Below are 14,668 nucleotides of genomic sequence, written 5' to 3' on the forward strand. Positions count from 1 at the left end.
AAAGCTCAGATTTTAATCTGAACATTCTCCCTTCTCTTACGGAGCGAATTTGGGTTCAAGTTATCATGCGATCTGCAGCAACATACTTCTTAGAAGACTTGTCCTTGTTGAACACGAACCTTGAGAATGTTTTTTCATCCGGGAAACAAGTCTGACAGCTGATGATGAAAGTGGGTTAATAACAGCCACTCGAGGGCGCCAAATGCAAACTGTAGAACGGAGTGATAGGAAAAGTCACTGAATGACTGTGACTGATACGCATGGGATATCGTTTCAGGATCGTGTAGGTGTGACCTAAGTCGCGTGCATTGTCGTTCTTTTGTAAAGTGTAAAGGTGTATCTTTAATTGAATAATTTAAATTCACACATTATCATTGTTTTTAAAAGTTGGTGAATTATGTGTGTAGTATGGTGCTAAGTTGTGACGAATTTTGTACAACTACTTCACTTTTGTCTTCTGCTACATCTCTCCTTTGCGATGGCCAACCTGTTACTCCTTGTCGCTTACCGTTGTTTAGCTGTTTTTCAGTTTATAAGCATCAGAATTCTTAATTGTGTTTTTGGAATTATTTATCATGGAAAGTCAGAAAAGCTTCCGCCAATTAAAAATTCTCTACTTCTGGAAAGTGCAACAAGCTTAGCAGAGAAAATCAGATCGAAAAAAGTAGGTGTCAAAACAGTTTGATCAGTGGTATGTAGATTGATGATGAAATGCGTAAGACTGGTTTCCCTTTAGTGATGTCAGTCCGATAGTTATATTTTAATAATAGGAAAAGTGAATTTTTTTTTAAATTGGATACAATTAAAGTTAGAAAAATTGTTAAGCTAGTCAAAAGGATTACGAAAAAAAAAAAATAATAAATAACTGCATTTCCTCTCAGTTTTACAGTAGGATCCCATCCCAAGTAAAATTAAAATTTTATTTGGACTTTTACCTTTTCTCCTCGCTCAATGCCGATGATTGTCATCATACAGCTGCTGATTTTAGGATAAAAATCAAGCAGTTACATTTTAAGTTATTTTATGACTTTTAGTAGTGTGTCGAACAGATGAATACTGGCTTTCAGAACGCAAGTGTCCCACTCCATTAAAATATTTGGCGACGTTCATGGCTATTTATTATGAAATTTTAAATGTGACTGGGGCGTAACTCTTCAAGGATTTTAAGTTACAGCAACGACAGTTTCCTGACAACGTACTGCTATAGACAGAACGAAAATGTTTAGCAGGCTTTGGTATTCTAGTTACAATATGTTTGGCATACATACATAGAAACTCTTACTTTTTTTCAGTATTGTAATATGCAGTTCGTTAATTTTAAGATATAAAATCGTGTGAACTTAACTAGAATTCGGAGAGATTTTTTAAAAATAATCTCTTTAATAATCAAAATTTTAAGTAGTAAAATCACGCCATAAAATAAAATTAGCGTTGTATTAACTCCTGGCATGAGGCTCTGGCTGTCCCTTTTATTTTAATAACTCGGCTATCAGCTTTAAATGCCTTGTAGCAGATTTCATCAAACTTCATTTTTATTATTTGTTTATTAAGGTATGTGGGATTAAAATGAGGAAAGCCTAACGTTTAAACTGTAAAGCAAGTGTTCAAATGCTTCTCATATGGGTTTTGTGTGATATGACATGGGCACAAAATTTGAAATTAGATGCTGGCTGATGTTTTCCACATAATGGTAGAGGATTTAATCTGAAAACAGTGTCGATTTAAACAATTACAATTAAAAGGAAATTTATCCTACTACTGCGCTTCTTGATTTCCTTTCCAGAAATTAGTGATTAAAGTTACTAAAATTTTTTAAAAAATTGTTAACAGTATAATGTATGAAGGGGTTAATCAGAAAATAATGTCTCCTGAAAGAAAATTTATACCTCAGGCAGTTTACAATAATAATTGTGTTTTCAACAATGCTGTTGGGTTTTAGAAGCCTCAGCAACTCAAGCCATATTGCACTGTTGTGTATTATTGCTGTACATTTGCACATTGTGTGGACTGAAAAATCCAAAATAACTCATGGGAGGCCTACCACCTCCTCTTGAGATGGACCGAAATTCAATTGAAGGGGCCTTTAGAAATTCCTCCAGTCATCAATGGTACCCAAACCCAGACCTCTCCAAATGAGTGACAGGCGGTGAAACCAGTATATTATCACAGAGGGATCTTTAACAATATTGAAGGTGTCTTTAACAATATTGAAGGTGGTTACTTTTCAACTGGAACCCCATTTTTCTGACGTTTCTTCCAACATCGAACAAGTACACGAATTCCCAATCTATAAAATTCTCCCTTTCTGTTCCAAGCATCTTTGTAATTATGTCCTCTCAGCCCTTCGAACAACCGGAGATAATATTATGACAGCCACATCTGGACTACAGAAAGGATTGGACACATATTCAGATTTTGATGATTCCATACATTTTTCGAAATAATAGTATTCGCCATATAGTGCAAGGAAGCCACAGGCTTTTGCTGCACTGCCAAAAAAAAAAAAAAAAAACCCACAACCAAGTAGATAAGAAAACACAAATTATATGCTTCCCTTCTCAGAAAGGTAAGTATTCAGTTGACTTTTGAATTTATTCAAACTGTCAGCCTCTATCATTTGTGTGTACAAATTGGACTCTGACCTTCAATAATTGACTTCAGTTAAGTATTGTCATTTTAAGAATACATTCCATCATTTTTTATTTACTGCTGCTATTGCACTTCCATCTGTTGGATGAGATTGTAATTTGCAAAACTGTTGGTGACTATTCCACTGCTACACCAAAGTATTATTGCATATGGCCAGTGCTGAATCCAGGTATCATCGTAAGGGGGAGGGGGCATTTCAACCAGTGAGTTTTTTAGAACACAGGAGATATTCTAAAAAAAATTTAGGGTTAAGGAGGAGCATATGCACCCTTGAATATGCCCCTGCCATATGGCAGTAACTTAAAGGAAAAGCAAGGAGGACAAGTTTCTGTTATGGAAAAAGGGATGGTTGAGTGGGAGAACAGAAAGAGTGGTAATCAATGAATACTGCTCTATGTGGACTTAATGTTATTAGTGGAGTCCCCCAGGGTTCGGTGTTGGGCCCATTATTGTTTTCTATATTTATCAATGATATTGATGGTGTATCAGGCTAAATGTCCAAATTTGCAGACAATACAAAGGTTAGCAGGGTTGTTAATGACAGTACACTACTGCAACAGTATCTAAAAAAGTTGAGCAGTGGGCTGAGAGGTGGCAACTGAAGTTTAACATTGACAAATGCAAAGTACTGCATATGGGTAGCAGCAACCCCAGAGTAATGTACCAACTGTGTAGTACTACACTCAAGGTAGTGGAGAATGAAAAAGATAAGCTAAGCAGCAGCCATTATCAATTCACTGCAGGATGGAAGCCTTCTCAACAATTCATGTTGAGGGAGATGGACCATAATCTGGTCCAGTGCAGGTGGTAGATCAACCATATCGATCATAGCAGTCAGGGGCTTGAACCCCAGTCTACTCAAAGAACGTGTGCTGCTGCATGCCCACTCCTGACCACTCAGTAATTGTGCAGTCAGATATGAAGTTTTCTGAGCAGTGCAGACAGGCTGCCAGAGCAGCTCATAGGGTCTTGTAAATGATATACAGGAATTTTTCTAGCAGGGATAAGGAGATGATTATCCCCTTGTATAAGGCAGTGGTTGGGCCACACCTTGAGGCCTCATTTTAGGAAGGATGTAGAGCTGCTGAAATGAGCTTGGATGTAGAAGGGCAACGAGATTGGTGAGGGAAACAAAGGTTTGCTCTTACCAGGAAAGGCTTAAGTTCTGAAAATTGCATTGCCTTGAGACCAAACACCTGTGTGGTGACATGGTTGAGGTGTATAAGGCCTTGAATGGCTTGAGCAAGCTCATTTCTGATAGGATTCTTCCTCTTGCTCAGATTATGCACCTGAAGGGGCATAAATTCAAATTGAGGAAAGACAGTTATTGAATTGATGTTCAGAAATTTGCCTTAGCCAGCAGGTGGTTGATTGCTGGAACAAACTTCCATCAGTCATTGTGGAAGTTGATAACTTAAATAAATTCATGGAAGAACTGGACAAACCTTTGGAGCAAATGGATGGGTGAAATGGGAAGTTTTTTTTTTTTGGCTGATGCTGTATAAGCTTGCTTTCTTGCATCATATGCCTTTCTAATGCTAATGCTAAAAAAGAATAGAAGATATTTATTTCTGACTGACCTTATTAGATTTATTTTTATTAGCATGAGTTGAGGCGTATGATGAAAGAAAGCAAGCTTATACAGCATCAGCCAAAAAAACCCTTTCCATTTCATCCATCCGGTTACTCCAAATATTTGTCTAGTTCAGCCTTTAGATTTATTTAAGCTATCAACTACCACAACAACAGATGGAAATCTGTTCCAGCAATCAACTACCCACTGGCTAAAGGCAAACTTCCGTACATCTATTCTACAATTGTCTTTCCTCAATTTGAATTTACGTCCCCTCCGGCGATCAATCTGGGCAAGAGGAAGAATTCCATCGACATTGAGCTTACTCAAACCATTCAAGGCCCTTATACACCTCGATTGATCACCTTGCAAGTGCCTAGTCTCCAGATATTGCAATTTTCAGAACATAAGCCTTTTTTCATAAGCACACCCCCTTTGTTCCTCTCACCAGTCTTGTTGCCCTTCTCTGTACTTGTTCTAGCAACTCTACAACCTTCCTAAAATGAGACTTCCAGACCTGTACGCAGTATTCAAGGTGTACGAAGTATACAAGGGGATAATCACCTCCTTGTCTCTGCTAGCAAAATTCCTATATGTCATTGACATAACTCCATGACCTGCTCTGGCAGCCTGTCTGCATTGCTCAGAGAACTTCATATCTGACTGCACAATTACCCCCCCCCAGGTCTTTTTCATTCTCCACCTCCCTGGGTAGTACTACACAGTTAGTACATTTCTCTTGGGTTACTGCTACCGATATGCAATACTTTGCATCTGTCGATGTTAAACTTCAGTATCTACTTCTCAGTCCATCTGCCTAACGTTTCTAGATCCTGTTGCAGTAACATACTGTCTTTAGTGTCATTACAACCCTGACAACATTTCCATCATCTGCAAACTTGGACATTAAGCCTGATATACCTTCATCGATATATCTTTGGATATACCTTTGGAGCAAATGGATGGGTGAAATGGGAAGGTTTTTTTTTTGGCTGATGCTGTATAAGCTTGCTCCCTTGTATCATATGTCTCTAATACTAATGCTGAAAAAGAATAGGAGGTATTTCTTCCTGACTGACCTTATTAGATTTATTTTTTTAATTAATTAGCTTTATTTTTATGTTCAACGGATGATATTTGGAAAGAAAATTTGAAACTTCCAGAAAAAAAAAAAAGAATAAATTTTCAACTAAGTTCCTTTCTAATGTAATTTTGATCAGTTGGCATTCTTTTGGAATTCCTTTTATACTCCTACATGGAGAAAGTGTCATTAATTTCAGTCTTTGATATTTAATGGTTTTGCTATTTGCACTTGATGGGAGAGGTCTGGGTTCAAATTCCATCCACACAATCTGCAAAGCAGGCAGCCCATGAACATTCACTTGTACAGACATAGTACATACAGTGCAATATGTTGTTTCATGATAACACTATATAAATAATAATGATATTCATGTTCAAGTTAAGCAAAACTTACCCATTATATAATATAAAAGCCTTTAATAACCACAAAAAGTACATTGATCCCAAAAATTGACACTCATAGGAATTACAGCTAACTTTCAGTAACAATTAAAATTACATCAATTCTTTGAGAATGAAAGTCACTAAAAATCCTATCAGCATGACTCAGCTATAGGATGAGACAACCATTGAGCTTTGCATTTAAATGATAATAGGTTATGGTAGCATTAATGACAACAGTAACAGTTTTGTTTACTGCGTTTATGAAGTGCTTCCAAAATTGATCTCCTATAGCATTTTTTATCCATTTTAGCCTATTTTTTTAGGCTAGGGACTAAAATAGATAAAATGTAGATTTCTTGCCAAAATAGTTCCATACCACTAATTATGCATTTTTTGAAATAGAATTTAATTTTTTTATCATTATTTATATTTGCAATTTATTTATTTTTTATATTCAGTAATTGAATATGAAATCTAATCATTATTACATAACATAACAACATTCTTATTATATGGTTATAACAACATTGCTAAGTCCTTGAGGCTGTCACAGATGTTCTCTCAGGTATGCTATGCCAAGCTGAGCTTGTTACCTGGGAGTCTAAAACGCTGATTGAACTGATATTCAGGTGACTCAAATTAGGTTCACTTGACTTTGAGTGTCATTTAATTTTTTTTTTCATTTATTGAGTAAAGGGGGGAAAAAAATGAAATGACACTGAAAGTCAAGTTAAACCTAATTTTCAGTGAAATCTGGTCAGTCTGTGACAGCCAAATCCTCTGCGTGAACCTTCACAATGGTGGAACTGTTAGTGACCCTGGTTATAACCTCAAGGTGCAAGTCCTGATATATGGCACCTAGCATACTGGAGGTGACCACCCAGGTGCTAACCAACATAAGCAGGGGGTCAAGGTGTGGCACCCACCCCACATGGAGGAATGCCACTGTTCTGTGTTACTACACAATACTAGGTGGTAGATGACTCTCATGAACTGGTGCAATACCATCACTTTGCTTATTGGAGGCTTGAAGTTGTGGAACCCATGTTTAATCTCCAGAGCAAAGCCAAGCAACCCATACCATCTCTACTGTCATACAGTATAATTCATGTCTTTTTAAGTTATGATGGACATCATGGCAAGATCTAATTTCCCTTAAATTTTGAGGGTACAGGGCTCTAAAACTGTGTTCACATGCTTGCTGCTAGATAGTCCACTGGACCAAATCTATTGGTAGCTCTCTAGGAGGCTTCCGGATCAGCTAGTGTATAATCTGCCTCTACTCTGCAAGACAGTGACTGGATGGAGTCTGAGCAGTGTGTATGCCAGGGGCATGGTTGAGGCTACGTTATGTCGAGGAGCTGGGTATATTCTTGCCTTGTGTATGCCACATTCAAAAATTTCATTACTTCATATAGCATGTCCTTCCTATCTTTTCTTACTACTGAATACATCATGAATTATCAAACTAATATAACAAACTTATCTGTGAAAAGATCTAAACCTCCAAAACACTTCCTTGTTTATTTCACAAATATATGTTGTCTCAGTTCTAATCTTAATGATTTTCATTTACAGTCTGCCAAACTTCATGTACTTTTTCTGACAGAATCTCTGTTATCAGTTGATTCAATCATTGCTCGTCTCAGTTGTCTGAATTATTTGCTGTTTGATTCTTTCACTTCAAAGGTGGTACGTGTGCATATGTCTGCTCTGATATTCCCTTTCAGAGACTTAATAATTTGGAATCGTGTGCATATGTCTGCTCATATGTCTGCTCGTGTGCATATGTCGTGTGCATATGTGGTACGTGTGCATATGTCTGCTCTGATATTCCCTTTCAGAGACTTAATAATTTGGAATCTCCTCTTTTCGGTATTCTCTGGCTTAAAATCTCTCTACCACATTCTGTCAAATTCATCTGTTGCCTCTATTGTTCTTCAAACTCCACTAATGGAACTCTTTGACCTCCTCTCCTTGAAATTTGACTTTCTCCAGTCCACCTTTCCTAACAGTGAGATAATTTTCCTTGGTGATTTTAATGTTCACAAATCCAGCTGGCTTCCATTTTCTAGTCACAAGGACCCAGCTGGTTGAGATGATGAGGCTTTTACAATTACTAAATGACCTCACACAGATTGTTCATTTACCTACCAGAATACCAGACAATCCTAACCATGCAGCAATACACTTGATATTTTTTTGCACAAACAGCCCATCACATTTTGGTGATGATCTCTTCTCCAATGGAGCCTTTCTCTCATGGCCATTCTCAACCTTGCATTGTTTGGTGAGACAAGAATACAAAATGGGATGATCCACAAGATTTCTTTTCCTTGGTTGGATTACTGTTTCAAATCTTCTGATGTCAACGTTTGCTCAGATAGTGTCATGAAATTATTCTTGTAGGAATGAAATCCTTTATTCCTCCTAAAAATCTGATCAAGACTTTGTCTAAACTTTGGTTTTTCAATAAATGTGCTAAGGCTGTTCAAGATAAGAACATTGCTTATCACAATTTTCTTGTATTCAAATTTTAAGTTAATTTACTGCTTACACCAAAGCTCGCAACAATTGTGAAGTAGTTATTAATCAGTCCAAACTGGATTTCAAACAGGCTAAGAGTAGAAAACTTTCTTCTTGTCCAAATGGTAGTCAAGCATTCTGGTCTCTTGCTAAAGCTATTGGCTGCAACTTTTGCCCATCTCTGTTCCCACCTCTGTCAAAAACAGATGGTTCCATTGCCACTTCAGTCAAAGATAAAGCTGACCTGCTAGAGCCTATTTTTCTTCCAACTCCTGTATTCAATGCCTCCTGACTCACTGCCCATCACTACAATCTGTATTCTTTTACTACTCTCATCACTTAGTCCCCCCCACCCAAACATCCCAAACTTCTCCCACTATCACCAACTCCTTTCACTTACTACTTGCCCCTCTCAGTTACCCTGGGACCCCAGTAAAGAGTCATCGATAGTAGAAACTGACATGCCTCCACACAGCTAGGGAATGGGGATCAGGGTGCACTAGTGCAACCAGGGTGTCTAGTGCACCCTGGTTGCTATATGCCTATTGGGTTTGGCCAATGGCAGAACATGTTCTGTTGTTGGCCGGAAGTAACAGCTTGGGCTGTGCCAAGTACTGAGGACTCAGTAGAGAATGAGGGAAATTCTGGAGCCTGCAACAATGATACTAGACGTCTGAATCTGTGGTCTTCCATCAAAAGGAAGTCAGAAGAATTTTGAACAGTCTTGATACTAAGAAAGCACTAAATCCTGATGATATTTCTCTACTTTTTCTCAAAACCTGTGTTCCTGAACTTACTTCTTTTCTGTGTCACATTTTTTTCACTTTCTTATTCCCTTCTGCTTGGAAATTTGCTCATATCCAGCCAGTTCCTAAAAAAGGTGACAAATCCCTTCCATCCAATTATTGTTCCATCGCACTTACTTCCACTCTTTCTAAAGTAATGGAGAAATCAATTAACTGCCAGCTCTTAAAACTATTTAGAAACCCTCCATCTGATCAACGATTGCCAGTATGGATTCCATCAGTGTCAATCCACTGATGATATTCTTTCTTATGTTACTCATCTCTGGACAAATTCAATGGAAAAGTTTGGTGAAGCTCAAGCAGTTGCTCTTGACATTTCAAATGCTTTTGATCATGTTTGGCATAAAGGGCTTCTAAATAAGCTTCCATCTTATGGTTCGCCAACTGTTTTTTTTTTGTAATTGGGTATCTAGTTTTCTCTCTGACCTCTCACTGCAGGTGATGGTAGATGCCTCTGTCTTTTAACGTCTCCACTAATGCTGGTGTTTCCCAAGGTTCAGTTCCTTCTCCCATTTTTTTTTCCTGTTGTATATTTATGACCTTCCATTGACAGGAAATCCTTTCCATATTTTTGCTAATGATAGCACATTGCATTCCACCCTCTAATTTGAGAAATGGGAAGGTGAAAACTTTCCCTGCACAAACAGCTTCAACTTTTCGAATATCCACTACCAATTCCTTAAATGCCGATCTCCATGTAATTCTCCAGTGAGGCAAAGATAACTTAGTTGATTTTATTCTTTCTAAAACTCAATCCTGTCTCAATTCTTGCAAAAAGGATTCTTCTGCCCCTATGCTTATCTTCAATGACACTAATTTCTAGGCAAGATCATATATCTGTATAGGGGATCTCTATCCTGACTTCTAATGTCTCTTGGCATAAGCACAATACAAATACTACTTCCTCTAGCCGACCGGGCTAGCCAGGTGGGTAAAGTGCCTGCCTGGAAACCCAAAGGTCGGGGGTTCGAATCCCGCCTCAGGCTTGGATCAGAGTAAAATGCAAAAACCTTGGGAGGTGCATTATGGCCACAGAAGCCGATGTGCCAACAATTAACAAAAAAAAAAAAAAAACTACTTCCTCTGCATCTAAAAAACTGGGCTTTGCTCTTGGCATTACTTTTCTTCTAAACAAATTGTCAACATTCAGAGAATAAAGGGTTTCCAGAATCATATTTTTAAATTTGCTGAGTCACTGAGATTGAGTATATCTCCAGCTTATTACAAAGATTCCTTCCTGGTATTTTCCAGCCAGTATAATGATGTATCTCAAATTTTTTTTTGAAAACCCCAAACACGAAAGGTATCAAAACCTATAGTACTTAGTACCGTGCATGGGTTGAAGGAGAAGTATGGGGGAGGGGGGTGCCGGAAACTTATAACATGTATGCAGATTGCTCCTAACTGCAACAAGCAGTACTTGAGAGGTGCTTACTGGGTGTCAACCATATTTGAGCACATGTTTTCAGTTCATTTCATCTTTATTGTTATCAAAGCATCCATGGTCACTTTGCTGTAGCAAAGTGACCATGGATGCTTTGATAAATTTCCCCAAAATTTTCTCTTAGGTAGTTTTCCTCTTAGTGGGTATCAGTATTTGCTTATGAGTGGGCTTTTATAACATTATTTTGAGCAGCAGTTGTGCTTTATCCTTGCAGATTCCCTTGTCACTGTGCTTCCCTGGATATGTACTAGCTATTGTTGGTTATTTTTGGTTTTCATTTTGTAGTTTTATAGCCTTTCCAGCAGATTGATGTCCTTCCTAAATTGTGGCCTCCAGACCTGTACAGTAGTCAATGTGTGGTCTAACCATTGCCTTATTGGTTCCTGCACTCTTCTTTATCTCTGCTTATAAATTCCATCAGCTGGCCAGGCAACCTGTTTGCACTACTCAGAGATCTTCATTGACTGCACAATTATCCCCAAGGTGTATATTCAAGGAAGAGTCCCAGCACTGAATGCCAGTGAACCGTGCTAATAAGTGAAGTTCACTGGGTTTCATTGTTGGGCCATTCTATATTTATTTATGATATTAATGAAGGCCTATCAGGATTATGTCTAAGTTTGCAAGTGATATGTTAATCACATAATTAGGGAAGGCTGCTATAGCAAGATCTAGACAAATTAGCATTAGCAGAGGTATACGATGCAAGAAAGCAAGCTTATGTGGCATCAGCCAAAAAAAAAAAAAAAACCCTCCCATTTCACCCCTCCATTCTGCAGATGGACTGAGAAGTGGCAATTGAAGTTTAATATTGACAAATGCAAGATACTTCATATGGGGAGCACTAATCCCAGATTAATGTACCAGCTATGTGGTATCACACTCGGTGCACTGCAGAAGTAAAAAGGCCTGGGGATAATTGTGCAGTCAATTAAGTTTTCTTAACAGCGCAAACATGCTGCCTCTACAACTGATGGTATTAATGATATACAGGAATTTTATCAGCAGAGATAAAAAGGTGATTACTCCATTGTATAAGGCAATGCTTAGGCCACATATTGAGTACTGCATACAGGTCTGGAGGCCTCATTTTAGGAAGGATGTTAATCTGTTGGGACAGGTGCAGAGAAGAGGGGGGGGAATTGCTTTATGCTGCTTTTTAGGACATAGCATTAGCAAAGGCACATGATGCAAGAAAGCAAGCTTATATAGCATAAGCCAAAAAAAAAAAAACCCTTATTTCACCCCTCCACTCGCTCCAAATGTTTGTCAAGTTCTGCCTTGAATCTATTTAAGCTATCAACTTCTACAACAACAGATGGAAGTTTGTTCCACCAATCAACCACCCGCTGGCTAAAGGCAAACTTCTGCACATCTATCCTACATCTGTTTTTCCTCAATTTGAATTTATGCCCTCTCAGGTGATTATTCTGAGCAAGAGGATGAATCCCATCCGTGCTGCGCATGCTCAAGCCATTCAAGGCTTTATACACCTCAATCAGATCACCTTGCAGGTGCCTAGTCTCCAGACACTGTAATTTGCAAAACTTAAACCTTTCTTCGTAAGAGCAACCCTTTGTTCCATTCACTAATCTTGTTGTTCTTCTCCGTACTCGTTACAACAGCTCTACATCCTTCTTAAAACAAGGCCTCCAGACCTGTATACAGTACTCAAGGTGTGGCCTGACCATTGCCTTATACAAGGGGATAACCACCTCCTCATTCCTGTATATCATTGACAAGACACAATGAGCTACTCTTGCAGACCGTCTGCACTGCTCAGAAAACTTTATATCTGCCTGCACAATTACCCCCAGGTCCTTTTCATTCTCTATCACTGTCAGTGTAGTACCACAGAGTTAATACGTTACTCTGGGATTACTGCCACCCATATGTAGTGCTTTACATTTGTCAATGTTAAACTTCATTTGCCACCTCTCAGCCCATCTGCTCAACTTTTCTAGATCCTGTTGCAGCAGTGTACTGTCATTAGTGTCATTAACAACCCTGCCAACCTTCGTATCGTCTGCAAACTTGGACCTTAAGCCTGATATACCATCATCAATATCATTTGATGCACCCAACACTGAACCCTAAGGGACTCCACTAATAACATTAGTCCATGAAGAGCAGTGTCCATTGATTACCACTCTGTCTTCTCCCTCTCAACCATCCTTTTATCTATAGCAGCAATTTGCCTCCAATGCCACACTGCTCAAATTTATGCAGTAGTCTTCCATGTGCAACAGTATCAAAGACTTTTCTAAGATCCAAATATATGATATCAAAGTTATTCTTTGCATCCAGTTCCTTTGTGACTACATCATAGTATCCAATCAAATTAGTCAGACAAGACTTCCCCTTAACAAACCCATGCTGTGTCTGAGCTATAACTGAAGTCTTGTCTAGATGCTCTTGCAATGCTTCTTTAACCAGTGCCTCCATTAATTTCAATGGAACAGAAGTTAAACTAACAGGTCTGTAATTACCTGTGTTGCCCTTTGATCCTCCTTTGTGGATTGGGGTCACATTTGCCCAACTCTAGTCCATGGGTACCTCCCCTGAGTCAAGGGAAGCTTTCCTAATTATGGCTAAGGGTTTGCTTACTTCCTTTGCTGCCTCCTTAAATATAACTGGATAGATTCCATCCACCCATTGTTTATCTTCAACAATTTCTCCTCCGCTTTACTCTCAGTTATTACAAGATTATTTAGCTTACTGCCAGAGTTGAATACACCTCTGGAATTCCCCTCCCTGAATAACTCATGTGTGAATGTAGATGCAAAATATTCATTTAGTTTGTTAGCTACCTGAGCAGGATCATCAACAGTTGAACCATCAGTATCAAGTGGACCAATCTGATTCATCCCCTTCCTTCTAGAGTTTACATAAGTAAAGAACTCTGCTGTTTTTCTTTGTATCCTTTGCCAAAGATTTCTCATAATCTGCCTTCACCTGCCTAACCTCCTTTGTAACTTGGTTACAGACCAGCTTATATCTATCACAGGCTTCTGTATCACATGTTAATTTATATGTATCCCATGCATTTTTTCTTCTCTGTCACATGTCTAATTAGTTCATCTGACATCTATTTAGGCCTAAATCTTGAACAATATTTCTTTGTTGGTATGAGAAGCCTAGTAGCTTCCAAGATTAATTCTTTGAATGCTCCCAATTTTGAATTTGTTGTTGGTAACATCATCAGTTGGTTCCACCGTATAGAATTTAAATACTGTCTCAGACCACCGTAGTCACCTTTACGAAAGAAAACAAAACCCATCCCTTTACCTTTGATGGTAGTTACCTCTGAGTAAAGCACACTGTGATCACTGCCACCTAGTGGTTCCTCTATCTGCAGATTCTTGATGCATGAAGAATCACTACCGATAATCAGATCAAGAGTATTACTCCCTCTAGTTGCCTCCAGAACCTGCTGCTGTAGAAAACAATCTAATAAATCCACAAAAGTCTTGCTAGTGTATGAGTGACCAACCCACAAATTCCAGTCAATATCCGGGAAATTAAAATCCCCCATTATAAGACACTCTAATTTACTGGCCCACTATTTCTCTGCACAATTGCTCATTATACTCATTTTTTCTTTCCCAGTGCTTATGTCACACCAAACAGACTCAACATTGCATTGCCCACCCACATCAATTGGATTCACTTCTTTAGATTTTGTGTCTATATTCCTTAGATTTTATGTATTAAGATGTGTATTTACATGTAAATACACATCTTAATATACAGGGTGTTTCCTAAGTCCAGCAAAAAAAAAAATTAAGAATTGATTGCTGGAGAACTAACTGTTGGTCATAGAGGAATGTTTCACTGTAATACTCTATACATTATGGAATTTTTTTAAATTTAATCAAAACTTTATTTAGTTATAAATATCAGCAGAAAGGGATGCTCTTGTATAAAGTGACAGTGAGCTGGATATCATCATTCTTAACCTTTTTGGTGATTCTCCTCCTACTTTTCTCTCTCTCTCTCTCTCTCTCTCTCTCTCTCTCTCTCTCTCAGGCTTCCTTGCACCATATGCCTAGTGGTGGTAATAATAAAAATAATAATAAAAAAATAAATGGGTGTATAGATTACTTTTAAAACACATTCATTTCCATTCATCACTGTTTATCTTTGCCCAACATATTCTGCAGATTAAACTATGCAATAAGAGTTCTGCCGAAGTTTTTTGGG

The 14,668-nt window shown here is 38.2% G+C and overlaps 1 protein-coding gene across 1 annotated transcript in view; it reads left to right on the forward strand.

Annotated features, from left to right (window-relative positions):
• Window positions 1–253: 253 nt before the first annotated feature.
• The window catches only part of LOC150081287 (fatty-acid amide hydrolase 2-like), a 62,447-nt gene continuing 48,032 nt past the window's right edge, over window positions 254–14,668 (forward strand). Inside the window, exon 1 of the mRNA XM_090379072.1 lies at window positions 254–664. Within this exon, the coding sequence (XP_090235198.1) occupies window positions 479–664 (186 nt within the window). The 5' untranslated portion in view covers window positions 254–478. The remainder of the gene's footprint in view (window positions 665–14,668) is intronic.

Source organism: Mastigoproctus giganteus, chromosome 8 (genome assembly GCF_048544385.1).
Source record: "Mastigoproctus giganteus isolate SK-2022 chromosome 8, ASM4854438v1, whole genome shotgun sequence".
Lineage (NCBI taxonomy): Eukaryota > Metazoa > Arthropoda > Arachnida > Uropygi > Thelyphonidae > Mastigoproctus > Mastigoproctus giganteus.